This window comes from Acipenser ruthenus, chromosome 48 (genome assembly GCF_902713425.1).
Source record: "Acipenser ruthenus chromosome 48, fAciRut3.2 maternal haplotype, whole genome shotgun sequence".
NCBI lineage: Eukaryota > Metazoa > Chordata > Actinopteri > Acipenseriformes > Acipenseridae > Acipenser > Acipenser ruthenus.
This window is the reverse complement of record NC_081236.1, coordinates 5,705,972-5,719,860: the sequence shown is the minus strand read 5'-3', so window position 1 is coordinate 5,719,860 and position 13,889 is coordinate 5,705,972. Positions and strand designations below refer to the sequence as shown.

The 13,889-nt window shown below is 42.9% G+C and overlaps 1 protein-coding gene across 1 annotated transcript in view; it reads left to right on the top strand.

The window, feature by feature from the left end:
- Positions 1–8,693: 8,693 nt before the first annotated feature.
- Positions 8,694–13,889, top strand: part of LOC117407880 (Fc receptor-like protein 5) — a 26,121-nt gene continuing 20,925 nt past the window's right edge. Inside the window, exons 1-2 of the mRNA XM_059014622.1 lie at positions 8,694–9,156; positions 9,397–9,678. Of these exons, the coding sequence (XP_058870605.1) occupies positions 8,769–9,156; positions 9,397–9,678 (670 nt within the window). The 5' untranslated portion in view covers positions 8,694–8,768. The remainder of the gene's footprint in view (positions 9,157–9,396; positions 9,679–13,889) is intronic.

Here is a 13,889-nt window from a genome sequence, read left to right as displayed (position 1 = left end):
CTTCATCACTCACCTCAGGCTGTCTCTACGTTTAGCCCCCTCCTCTATTAGATGCTAGCCTCTATTTAGATGCTACCTAGCGGGCATTCAGTATCAATTTCACCTCCAATCTTTCTCCTCTCGTCCGTTCTAGAGATAGCGGATCTCTAGAGAGAACGCTCAGAGGTATGGAGAAAAGCCTGCTCCCCTCCTCTCCATCAAGTTAATCAATCTCTACTGACCTCCTTTGTCTCATCACTGCTCTCCCGCAAGGATGCTTCAACCTATTCAACGACATCGTCATGAAAACCCTGTGCCTGACCGTCGCCTTTGGATTTCTCCGCTGTGCAGAATTCTCAACTCCATCAATTTCCAGCTTCCCAGCTCTAGGCCTCAAGTGCTCAGATCTCTCTCAAATCCCTGGAAACCACTTTATTCTCTTCATCAGATCTTCAAAAACGGTCCAATTAAGCCGAGGATTCAGTATCTTCTGTCAGATCCCCTCTTCGACAGCTCCAGATCTATACTTACGAGTCACTGGTTCTCATCCCGTTTATGCACCCTCTCGTCACGGATCGGACTTTCTTCTTCTATTTTTCCCCCCATTCATTCTGGATCGGAGCAGCTGCCTCCGCGGCCAGCGCAGGTATCAACACTTTAAGTCTATGGGGCGCTGGATCTCTTTGTTGTTATGAACTTTATATTAGATCATCCTCTGCAGACATCGCCACAGCTCACCAAGCACTTGTTAGCTTGCCCGGAGTGGGGGGCGCCCTCTCCGCCAGGCCCACCAGAGGTTTCCTCTCTGCATGGGGGGTTTTTCCTCTCCACAGTGCGGACGGCTTATAGGCATAGGTGGTCTACTAACATCTCTTGTCTTTTCTCTTTTCTTCTAGCTTTTGTTTATGTGTGCGGCTCTGCGATCTCTTTTCTATCCCACGGTGTGGTTCTTGCGGGGAGCCGGGGGTCCTCTTTTGGGGGGAAGTGAGTCTCACTCCCCCGGCTGTCCGGGTCGGCCTCTCGTCTCAACCACTGCCGCCCGGCTGTTCCTCGCCGGCCTGAGGGGACTCCCGGCCACATCCTATTCTTCTGCTGCTTATGCGCTAAGCCTTCCAGGCCTCAACCTTGCTGTCCCATCTCCTCTCTTCTATTTCAGGTCCAGGACCATTTCAGCCCCCTCATGCAGTAGGCCGTGCCTCCACCTGCCGAGCGGGCCCCGACCGAGGGGGGGGGGGGTTTCTCTGTTTTCGTCTCTCCTAAACGGACCCGAGACACTTTTTCCTAAGCTCTCCACGCCGCCCAGCTGCCAGCTTAGCTGCCTGAGGATGCTGCACTGAGTTGCGAAGGATCTGTCCTTTTGTCCTGTTCGTCCCCTTCCTGTCTCTTGCTCCACTAAACGCCCAGCAGCCAGAGGATGCTGCCTGACCCGTCGGGAGCGAGAGTCAGTTTGTTGTATGTTATATGTCTAAACTTTGCTCTCTCTCTCACTTTTACGTCACCCAGCAGTCGGAGGTTGCTGTCTGACCCGGCGGAAATTGTTTATATCTAATCCTTTGCTCTTCTCATGTCTCCCTCTCTACGTCGCCCAGCAGCCAGAGGATGCTGCCTGACCCGACGAGAAGGGAAAACTCTTCGTCCCCCCTATCTCGTCCTGCTATCAGTATCTAACCTCAATGTTACTAAGCACCATTCCCAAACTCCTGCCCTCAATCTCGCCATCCCTCAAACTCGTCTCACTCTTAAACTCTCAAATGTCTCACCCCTCTCAAGCCTCCTAAGCAACCGGAGAAATCCTCTCATCTGGTCTCATTCTTAATATCTCACTCCCAATTTCGCCTCCTCTCAGCCCTCGTAGGCAACCAGTGAAATATCACTGTGAGCTTGGATTGATCATTGTGTGTGAGCATGCAGTCCTCATTAAATATCACTGTGAGCTTGGATTGATCATTGTGTGTTCGCATGCAGACCTCATTAAATATCACTGTGAGCTTGGATTGATCATTGTGTGTGATCATGCAGACCTCATTAAATATCACTGTGAGCTTGGATTGATCATTGTGTGTTCGCATGCAGACCTCATTAAATATCACTGTGAGCTTGGATTGATCATTGTGTGTGATCATGCAGACCTCATTAAATATCACTATGAGCTTTGATTGATCATTGTGTGTGTGAGCATCGAGACCTCATTAAATATCACTGTGAGCTTGGATTGATCATTGTGTGTGAGCATGCAGTCCTCATTAAATATCACTGTGAGCTTGGATTGATCATTGTGTGTTCGCATGCAGACCTCATTAAATATCACTGTGAGCTTTGATTGATCATTGTGTGTGATCATGCAGACCTCATTAAATATCACTGTGAGCTTGGATTGATCATTGTGTGTGAGCATGCAGACCTCATTAAATATCACTATGAGCTTGGATTGATCATTGTGCTCATGCAGACCTCATTAAATATCACTGTGAGCTTGGATTGATCATTGTGTGTGAGCATGCAGACCTCATTAAATATCACTGTGAGCTTGGATTGATCATTGTGTGTGCTCAGCATGCAGACCTCATTAAATATCACTGTGAGCTTGGATTGATCATTGTGTGTGTGAGCATGCAGACCTCATTAAATATCACTGTGAGCTTGGATTGATCATTGTGTGTGAGCATGCAGACCTCATTAAATATCACTGTGAGCTTAGATTGATCATTGTGTGTGCTCAGCATGCAGACCTCATTAAATATCACTGTGAGCTTGGATTGATCATTGTGTGTGAGCATCGAGACCTCATTAAATATCACTGTGAGCTTTGATTGATCATTGTGTGTGCTCAGCATGCAGACCTCATTAAATATCACTGTGAGCTTGGATTGATCATTGTGTGTGTTCACGCAGACCTCATTAAATATCACTGTGAGCTTTGATTGATCATTGTGTGTGCTCAGCATGCAGACCTCATTAAATATCACTGTGAGCTTGGATTGATCATTGTGTGTGTGAGCATGCAGACCTCATTAAATATCACTGTGAGCTTGGATTGATCATTGTGTGTGTGAGCATCGAGACCTCATTAAATATCACTGTGAGCTTGGATTAATCATTGTGTGTGAGCATGCAGACCTCATTAAATATCACTGTGAGCTTGGATTGATCATTGTGTGTGTGAGCATCAATACCTCATTAAATATCACTGTGAGCTTGGATTGATCATTGTGTGTGAGCATGCTGACCTCATTAAATATCACTGTGAGCTTGGATTGATCATTGTGCTCATGCAGACCTCATTAAATATCACTGTGAGCTTGGATTGATCATTGTGTGTGAGCATGCTGACCTCATTAAATATCACTGTGAGCTTGGATTGATCATTGTGTGTGAGCATGCTGACCTCATTAAATATCACTGTGAGCTTGGATTGATCATTGTGTGTTCGCATGCAGACCTCATTAAATATCACTGTGAGCTTGGATTGATCATTGTGTGTGAGCATGCAGACCTCATTAAATATCACTGTGAGCTTGGATTGATCATTGTGTGTGCTCAGCATGCAGACCTCATTAAATATCACTGTGAGCTTGGATTGATCATTGTGTGTTCGCATGCAGACCTCATTAAATATCACTGTGAGGTTGGATTGATCATTGTGTGTGCGCATTCAGACCTCATTAAATATCACTGTGAGCTTGGATTGATCATTGTGTGTGCTCAGCATGCAGACCTCATTAAATATCACTGTGAGCTTGGATTGATCATTGTGTGTGAGCATGCTGACCTCATTAAATATCACTGTGAGCTTGGATTGATCATTGTGTGTGCTCAGCATGCAGACCTCATTAAATATCACTGTGAGCTTGGATTGATCATTGTGTGTGAGCATGCAGACCTCATTAAATATCACTATGAGCTTGGATTGATCATTGTGCTCATGCAGACCTCATTAAATATCACTGTGAGCTTGGATTGATCATTGTGTGTGAGCATGCAGACCTCATTAAATATCACTGTGAGTTTGGATTGATCATTGTGTGTGCTCAGCATGCAGACCTCATTAAATATCACTGTGAGCTTGGATTGATCATTGTGTGTGTGAGCATGCAGACCTCATTAAATATCACTGTGAGCTTGGATTGATCATTGTGTGTGAGCATGCAGACCTCATTAAATATCACTGTGAGCTTAGATTGATCATTGTGTGTGCTCAGCATGCAGACCTCATTAAATATCACTGTGAGCTTGGATTGATCATTGTGTGTGAGCATCGAGACCTCATTAAATATCACTTTGAGCTTTGATTGATCATTGTGTGTGCTCAGCATGCAGACCTCATTAAATATCACTGTGAGCTTGGATTGATCATTGTGTGTGTTCACGCAGACCTCATTAAATATCACTGTGAGCTTTGATTGATCATTGTGTGTGCTCAGCATGCAGACCTCATTAAATATCACTGTGAGCTTGGATTGATCATTGTGTGTGTGAGCATCGAGATCTCATTAAATATCACTGTGAGCTTGGATTGATCATTGTGCTCATGCAGACCTCATTAAATATCACTGTGAGCTTGGATTAATCATTGTGTGTGAGCATGCAGACCTCATTAAATATCACTGTGAGCTTGGATTGATCATTGTGTGTGTGAGCATCAATACCTCATTAAATATCACTGTGAGCTTGGATTGATCATTGTGTGTGAGCATGCTGACCTCATTAAATATCACTGTGAGCTTGGATTGATCATTGTGTGTGAGCATGCTGACCTCATTAAATATCACTGTGAGCTTGGATTGATCATTGTGTGTTCGCATGCAGACCTCATTAAATATCACTGTGAGCTTGGATTGATCATTGTGTGTGAGCATGCAGACCTCATTAAATATCACTGTGAGCTTGGATTGATCATTGTGTGTGCTCAGCATGCAGACCTCATTAAATATCACTGTGAGCTTGGATTGATCATTGTGTGTTCGCATGCAGACCTCATTAAATATCACTGTGAGGTTGGATTGATCATTGTGTGTGCGCATTCAGACCTCATTAAATATCACTGTGAGCTTGGATTGATCATTGTGTGTGCTCAGCATGCAGACCTCATTAAATATCACTGTGAGCTTGGATTGATCATTGTGTGTGAGCATGCTGACCTCATTAAATATCACTGTGAGCTTGGATTGATCATTGTGTGTGCTCAGCATGCAGACCTCATTAAATATCACTGTGAGCTTGGATTGATCATTGTGTGTGTGCATGCAGACCTCATTAAATATCACTGTGAGCTTGGATTGATCATTGTGTGTGTGAGCATCGAGACCTCATTAAATATCACTGTGAGCTTGGATTGATCATTGTGTGTGTGAGCATGCAGACCTCATTAAATATCACTGTGAGCTTGGATTGATCATTGTGTGTGAGCATGCTGACCTCATTAAATATCACTGTGATCTTGGATTGATCATTGTGCTCATGCAGACCTCATTAAATATCACTGTGAGCTTGGATTGATCATTGTGTGTGTGAGCATGCAGACCTCATTAAATATCACTGTGAGCTTGGATTGATCATTGTGTGTGCTCAGCATGCAGACCTCATTAAATATCACTGTGAGCTTGGATTGATCATTGTGTGTGTGCATGCAGACCTCATTAAATATCACTGTGAGCTTGGATTGATCATTGTGTGTGTGAGCATCGAGACCTCATTAAATATCACTGTGAGCTTGGATTGATCATTGTGTGTGTGAGCATGCAGACCTCATTAAATATCACTGTGAGCTTGGATTGATCATTGTGTGTGAGCATGCTGACCTCATTAAATATCACTGTGATCTTGGATTGATCATTGTGCTCATGCAGACCTCATTAAATATCACTGTGAGGTTGGATTGATCATTGTGTGTGTGAGCATGCAGACCTCATTAAATATCACTGTGAGGTTGGATTGATCATTGTGTGTGTGAGCATGCAGACCTCATTAAATATCACTGTGAGCTTGGATTGATCATTCTGTGTTCGCATGCAGACCTCATTAAATATCACTGTGAGCTTGGATTGATCATTGTGTGTGTGAGCATGCAGACCTCATTAAATATCACTGTGAGCTTGGATTGATCATTGTGTGTGAGCATGCAGACCTCATTAAATATCACTGTGAGCTTGGATTGATCATTGTGTGTGTGAGCATGCAGACCTCATTAAATATCACTGTGAGCTTGGATTGATCATTGTGTGTGCGCATGCAGACCTCATTAAATATCTCTGTGAGGTTGGATTGATCATTGTGTGTGTGAGCATGCAGACCTCATTAAATATCACTGTGAGCTTGGATTGATCATTGTGTGTGCTCAGCATGCAGACCTCATTAAATATTGATAACTCCTGCAATTATGGTGACAAAAGTAGAAATATAAAAACATGCAGTTCATCCCCATTCCAAGTGCAGACCTGTAAAACTCAAAGATCTTTAAAGTAAATGAAAACCTTAAACATCAAATACACAGATTCCCAGAATCTGAACCAGGATTTACATAGCAGGTCTGGATACCTATTGGTCAGTGTATTACATTAATTTAAATTTGGTCAGCTAAGCTACATTGAGTTTGGTTACTATTCAACTGCTTCTTGCTGAATATCGCCTCGAGGTCCTTGTGATGAAAGGCACTATATAAATGTAAATAAATAAATACATTTGAAACAACACAGTAATGAATGTAACTCAGTTTAAATGAGTAAGAACAATTGTGAGGGTTTCCAGTGACCAGACAGGCAGTGATTTTCTCATGTTCTTTTGTAGAAGAGCTTGTATTGTTTCTAGTCTCTTAGACTTCAGTTTGGAACATGCAGATATTTCAAACACGACAGATAGTGTGGCAGCAGTGTGGAGTAGTGGTTAGGGCTCTGGACTCCTGACCGGAGGGTTGTGGGTTCAATCCCAGGTGGGGGACACTGCTGTTGTACCCTTGAGCAAGGTACTTTACCTAGATTGCTCCAGTAAAAACCCAGCTGGTATAAATGGGTAATTGTATGTAAAATTAATGTGATATCTGTATCATGTGAAATAATGTATAATGTGATATCTTGTAACAATTGTAAGTTGCCCTGGATGAGGGCGTCTGCTAAGAAATAAATAATAATAATACAAAAAATCTACAATAAAATTACACGGAATAACATGTATTTTCAATGCCGTGGGACAATTTTTAGTTTTACACTTGGGCCCGTGCAAAAGACATGCACGGCTCAATACGCATTATGAAGTCTACCAGCTAGACTTGTTGGCCTTTTGTATAGCTTTCCCACATTGTCTAGATGAAGACATTTCTGAGTCAACATAAACTCCTAGGTCTTTTCATAGTTCCCTTCTTCAATTTTAGTATCTCCCATAAGATATTTATAATGCACATTTTTATTGCCTGCATGCAGTACCTTCCACTTTCCTCTATTAAATGTCATTTGCCATGTGTCTGCCCAGTTCTGAATGCTGTCTAGATCATTTTGAATGACCTTTGCTGATGCAACAGTGTTTGCCACTCCTCCTATTTTTGTGTCGTCTGCTAATTTAACAAGTTTGCTTAGTATACCAGAATCTAAATCACTAATGTAGATAGGAATGTTAGGAATGTTAGGAATAGCAGAGGACCTAATACTGATCCCTGTGGTACACCACTGGTTACCTCACTCCATTTTGAGGTTTCTCCCCTGATCAGTACTTTCTGTTTTCTACATGTTAACCACTCCCTAATCCATGTGCATGCATTTCCTTGAATCCCTACTGTGTTCAGTTTGAGAATTAATCTTTTATGCGGGACTTTGTCAGAAGCTTTCTGTAAATCTAAATAAACCATGTCGTATGCTTTGCAATTATCCATTGTCAATGTTGCAACCTCAAAAAAGTCAAGCAGGTTAGTTAGACATGATCAGTGTCACATTCATGCTGAAACGTAGCTGCAGTTTACTTCATTATCCAGTACATTGTTACGACTGAGCGAGCTGCTTAAACACGCAGAAAACGATTCAAAATCCCCCCTAAGATCGGGTCAAGGAGTTGGCAATAGCCATCCAGATCACAAAGAATAATTCGGAGATAAACTGGTATGAATTCTTCTTTTTCTACTTCTAATGTAAAATGGTAAGTTTGTTTATATTAGTGATTGATGGCACTGGTGAGCATGTAACTTCCTTAGAATTTAAGAGTACAAATAAATGCTTCCTGTTATTCAGTAGTACTGTTTGTTTATCTTATAATGTGACGGTGGGGGCTAAATTTTAGCCTTTTACTTTAATTGCGGAATAACAGACTTTTATAGTTGTTTTTTTTGTCAGATTTTTAATTATTTTTTTTTTTTTCAGAAAACTAGGATGTTTGGTGATGACGGTTGTACTGTCTCATTTATGATAAGCCTCACAGACTCCATCTTAAGTTCAACTAACAACTTTATTGACAACATGTCACCTGACATGAACACTTGTCCAGTTCTCATAATAGTTAACCCTTTATTATGACATGTACATGTGAGGTCTGTCGCATGCTCATGAGCAAGCCATTTTGAGCAAACCATTTCTCAACCAAGTAAAGGGGGAAAAAACATTTAAAGCTTAGGACACATTTTTAATTTCATGGAATATTCGATTTTGTTAAAATATTATCGATTTGTTATTGTGGGGTCTCAATTGATAAATAATTAAATTATCGATATTATTACAAGCCTAGTTCATATATTTACAGAACATAATCAGCATTTCTAACAATTTGTATGTTTAATATTTGTCAGTAATTTGACCCTTCTGTTGAAATGTCATATGCTGGTGACTCCACTGATACTGCACACTAACAGTACCTCTCTGTCTCTCTGCAATATAGATCCTAATTCTTTCATCTTCTCTGTTTCTCCAGAGCTGCCCCAGACTACACTCACCCTGGAGCCTCCATTCCCAGAGATATTCACCGGGGAGACAGTCACTCTGAGGTGTGGGGTTGAGGGGGGTTCTGCTGGCTGGAAATATCTCTGGTACAAAGACAGTGAGGACACTCCACTGCTCCAGACTGCTGGCCACAGTATAACTGGTGACAGCTACACAATCACTGCAGCTGCTGTATCTGACCAGGGCCAGTACTGCTGTCGAAGACAAAGAAAAAGTCGACCAAGTTCCTCTCAGCTCAGTGATAAAGTGACATTAACTGTGTCTGGTGAGTTTATTACCTCAGCTGCTACTGTAAATTGGACTCATTGCTGCCCCATTGACCACAGACTTCCACTTTATTGTCTGTGTTTTAAGGTCATAATCATATTGAGAGAGATTCCTCATAAATTATTTTGTCACACAAATCACATCCAGAGATGCTATTGGGGGGACTGCAATCTGTCTTGCAGTTTCCAACCTGATTATAGGGGAATGTGTCCTAATCCTATCCTGTTCTCTGTTTCAGAGGGCTGTCCCAAGGCTGTCCTGACCCTGCAGCCTGCCTGGGCACAGATATTCACAGGAGAGACAGTCACCCTGAGCTGTGAGGTGGAGGGGGGCTCTGCTGACTGGAGGTTTAAACAGTACAGAGATGGACGTGAAGAGGCAGGGTGCAGTGATCAATACAGCAGTAGATTTGGGGACAGCTGCACAATCAGTACCGCTCAGTATTACCAGAGTGGAGTGTACTGGTGTGAGTCTGCATCAGGACAGGAGCGCAGTAATGCTGTCAACCTAACTGTGTCCAGTAAGTCATTGACATTACAGATAATATTCAGACTCTGTTGAATAGTCCTGCACTCGGATTGGCTGAGAGGGTATTGTAAGCTACTGACCGGCTTGCTGATTTGAGTAAAGCTGTCTCTGGATCTCCAGTCAGTATGAATTGTTGCTGCTCACATTGATGTTTTAAAGTAACATCTGAGCAAATGGGCATATGTACATAGGCTTCAAATGACTGAATAGCAAATCTAGGAATACTCCCCCCCCTCCACACACACACACACACGTTACACACTTGAAATAAAGACGACTCAAGCGTGTTGTAGAAAATAAACCTCTTCGTTTATTTCTGAAAATCATAAAATACATTACTTTAGTACAGCACCATATTATCAGTGTCTCTCCTTTTACAGGCAGCCTACACTACTGATCGGAGCAGTAGTTGTTACGCTTTACTTTCAGTTTCAACACGAACGTCTTAGTTCTAATCGGCGAACATTCTAGATAACCACAAACTCTATAATGATGCAACTAATCACATTAGAACATATTCATCAAGGATTTAAAATAAACTGGCAAAACAAACACAGACAAGACAACGAAAAGGAAGGCCTTTTATCATTCATGCAATCTAAGTGCAGGCCACTAAGAACCATGCGGTCTTCCATGCGGTAAGAATATTGTGTGTGTGTAAACATTTATTTATTCAAATAAACCGAATTTCTATTACTTCACATGTTCCTAACAACTTCAACGATAACAGCGATTAATTAGGGCCGGTTTGCTTACCTGAAAATCATAAAATACATTGCTTTAGTACAGCGCCATGTTATCAGTGTCTCTCCTATTACAGGCAGCCTACACTACTGATCGGTGCAGTAGTTGTTACGCAATCCTGTGGCTCCCTCTACTGATGCAGTTGCACTGTCCTCCAGCAAACCACACTATTATAAAAGCTTTTGCAATTCACCCAACATAACTTGAATGCCAAAATAAATGTACTGTTTTAACAAAAAAATATGGGGGTGGGTATTTTACATACCTCCCACACTCTCCTCTACTCAATTAATGTCGACTCGACATTCGAAAATTTCCCATAACACTATCAGTCCTCAGACTGGGGTGATTCAGTGATGGTTATTGGACACTTCCTATGTTACAACAGTTTTGTTTTCGAACACCTAGTACCATCGTGCACTATGATATCTAGTTGTTTCCTGTGCCACTTTATGCAGGGAATTATGTCCACAAAAGGTAAGTGATTTACACTTCAACCTTGAATCACAGAATAACGGATCATAGGTGGGTCTCCTTTACCTTTTACCTGAACATGAACCCAACCATTGCTCTTGCTGTCTGATGTGGCCTACTACTACGAGCTTTACTGACCTTGATCCATTATAAAGGGTGTATGGTATTTCTTTTCACTTGACCCCCTTTGCATTAACAGTATTTAACCCCTTCATTAAACAATCTTAACATTTAACTGTCCTATACAGTTTTCAACAGTTCAACAGTCCATAGTGCAGTGGAGTCAATAGTACAGTATAGTCCATAAACTGGTCACAGTCCGTAGTTCAAGTCAATGTCGGAAATTGGTCACAGTCCATATCTTAGTCCATGTCAAAAGTCTCTTGGCACAATCTTGGGCTGCCCCAGACTGTCATAAGTCAGTGTTTTGGGCGGTCGTCTTCCTCTTCTGGGGTATGTTCTTCTGGGGGGAGAATAGATTTCTTCTTCTAAGTCACTGTGGTCACTTGAACCTGCTCCTGGATCAGGTATGTCCACCTCCTCAACAGTTTGGCCTGGTTCTATTTTGAAATCGGCAGGTGTCCCGCGATCCTCTGTGTCCATGACTGTATGCGAACCAGTTCCTGTTGAAGCTGGGTAGGGTTCAAACTCCTCTGCTTCAGGATTTAGCTGATGGCTGGCCTGGTTGGGGGTGATGTGCTGTTCTGGTGTGATCATAAATCCCCACCGATCATCCTCCTCTTCCAAGTCACTCTCAGCTTCACTTACAGCCTGCTGTGGGGCTTGTTGTGTCTTCTTACCAGCCTTGTTCCGGTTCTTTGATTTTTTCTTAGTTCTACTTGGGAGGGGCTCATCAACAGGCAGGAAATCACAAGGTAGCAGCATGTTTCTATGCAGCATTCTGGGTCTACCAATGCTAATCTCAGGTTTGACTTCGTAAACTGGCGTGTCCTGGTGTTTCTTTTGGGTAACAATATGAACCCTCTCTTCCCAATAGGATCGAAGCTTACCAGGCCCACCTCTCCCACTCAAATTTCTGACCAGGACTCTATTCCCAGGGAGTAGCTCTGCACCATAAGCTTTTCTGTCATAATATTCCTTGCCTCTTCCACCTTCTCTCAGTGCTGTTTTGGACGCTAACTGATATGCTTCTTGCATTCTCCTCTTCCACTTCTCCACGTAATCTTCATGTATGTCTCCCTTTTCCGCTGATGGGAGTCCAAACATGAGATCAATGGGAAGCCTGGGGGCTCTTCCAAATAATAAATAGAAGGGTGAAAATCCTGTGGCCTCACTACGTGTACAGTTGTAAGCATGCACCACTTTAGCAAGAGAACCCTTCCAATCGGCTTTGGCATCTTCCGGGAGGGTCCTCAGCATACTCAGGAGCGTTCTGTTGAACTGTTCCACTTGGCCATAGCCCTGGGGGTGATATGGGGTAGTGTGTGAACCTCTGACTCCGCAGTACTTCTCAAGCCTAGAAAACAGTTGATTCTCAAACTCTCTCCCCATATCATGGTGCAACTTCGTGGGAAAACCAAATTTCAGCACAAAGTCATTGAAGATTTTCTCTGCTGCTGTTTGTGCAGATTTATTCGTGGTTGCATAGGCTTGTGCAAAGCGTGTGAAATGGTCCATCACAACTAAGATGTATTCGTACCCCCCCTTGCACTTTTCCAGATGCAGAAAGTCAACAGAGATCATCTCAAATGGATAGGTGGTGACAATGTTTGATAGTGGTGCTCTGGTTGGTTTATTCGGTCGTTTTTGCTTGAGACAAGAGCATACTTTGGTAACATAATGCTCCACATTCCTCTGCATTTGTGGCCAGTAGAATCTGTCCCTTACTAACTGTATGGTTCGTTCCACCACCAGGTCCCATGTCTTCATGAAGCTGCTTGTAAATGTCCTGGTGGAATTTCTTTGGCAGAACCAACTGGGATCGTGAGTCTGTTTTCCGGTGAAGGATCCCATTCTCATCTATTGACAGTTTGTTCCACTCTCTCATTAGTGTTGCAGTGTTACCTGGCACACCCTTTTTTCCTCTTTCTGGCGGACGCTGTCTCTTGGTTTTAAACCGCAACACAGTTCCGATTACAGGGTCATCTTCTTGAGCCTTTCTCATGGCTTCTTTGGTTATCACAGCAACTGGAGATGGTAAGTTGACACTACTGTCCTGTACTACTGCAGTTGTGATGGTCACAGGGCACATCCATGGCACTTGCTCCTCGTGTTGTATTTGGATCGCCTGCACGGTACTGCTTATAACGTCAGGGTGGACTTCTTGTGAGCATTGCTGCATATACTGTTCAATGTCTAATGGCATGCGGGACAGACCGTCGGCATCAGCGTTTGTCTTCCCTGGACGATACTTAATTGTGAAGTTAAAGTCCGCCAGCTGCGCCACCCACCTGTGCCCTGTAGCGTTTAGCCTAGTGGTGGAGAGGACATAGGTGAGTGGGTTGTTGTCTGTGTAGATGACAAATGATGGAGCAAAGTATAGATAATCGCAAAATCTTTCACATATGGCCCACTTCATTGCTAAAAACTCCAGTTTGCCGGAATGCATGTGATAGTTCTTTTCTGGTAGAGTCAGTATTCTTGAGCCATAAGCGATGACCACCAGCTTGCCATTCTGCCGCTGATACAGAACTGCACCGAGTCCTTCTTAAGAAGCATCACAGTGCAGGATAAATGGTTCTCTGAAATCAGGATATCCAAGAACTGGTGGATGAGACAAACAATCTATCAGTTGATGGAGGGCCTCTTGGTGTTCTCCCATCCATTTAATTGGCTGACGAGAAGAAAGCTGCCCTTGACCCTTCTGCTTCTTCGATGCTTTTGCTTTCCACCCACTGCCAACCGTCTTCTCAGCTGATAACAGGTCGTAGAGTGGTTTCGCTATCCGAGAGAAGTTTTGTATGTACGCACAGTAATATGAGAGGAACCCTAAGATCTTTCTAAGCTCTCCAACTGTTGCTGGCT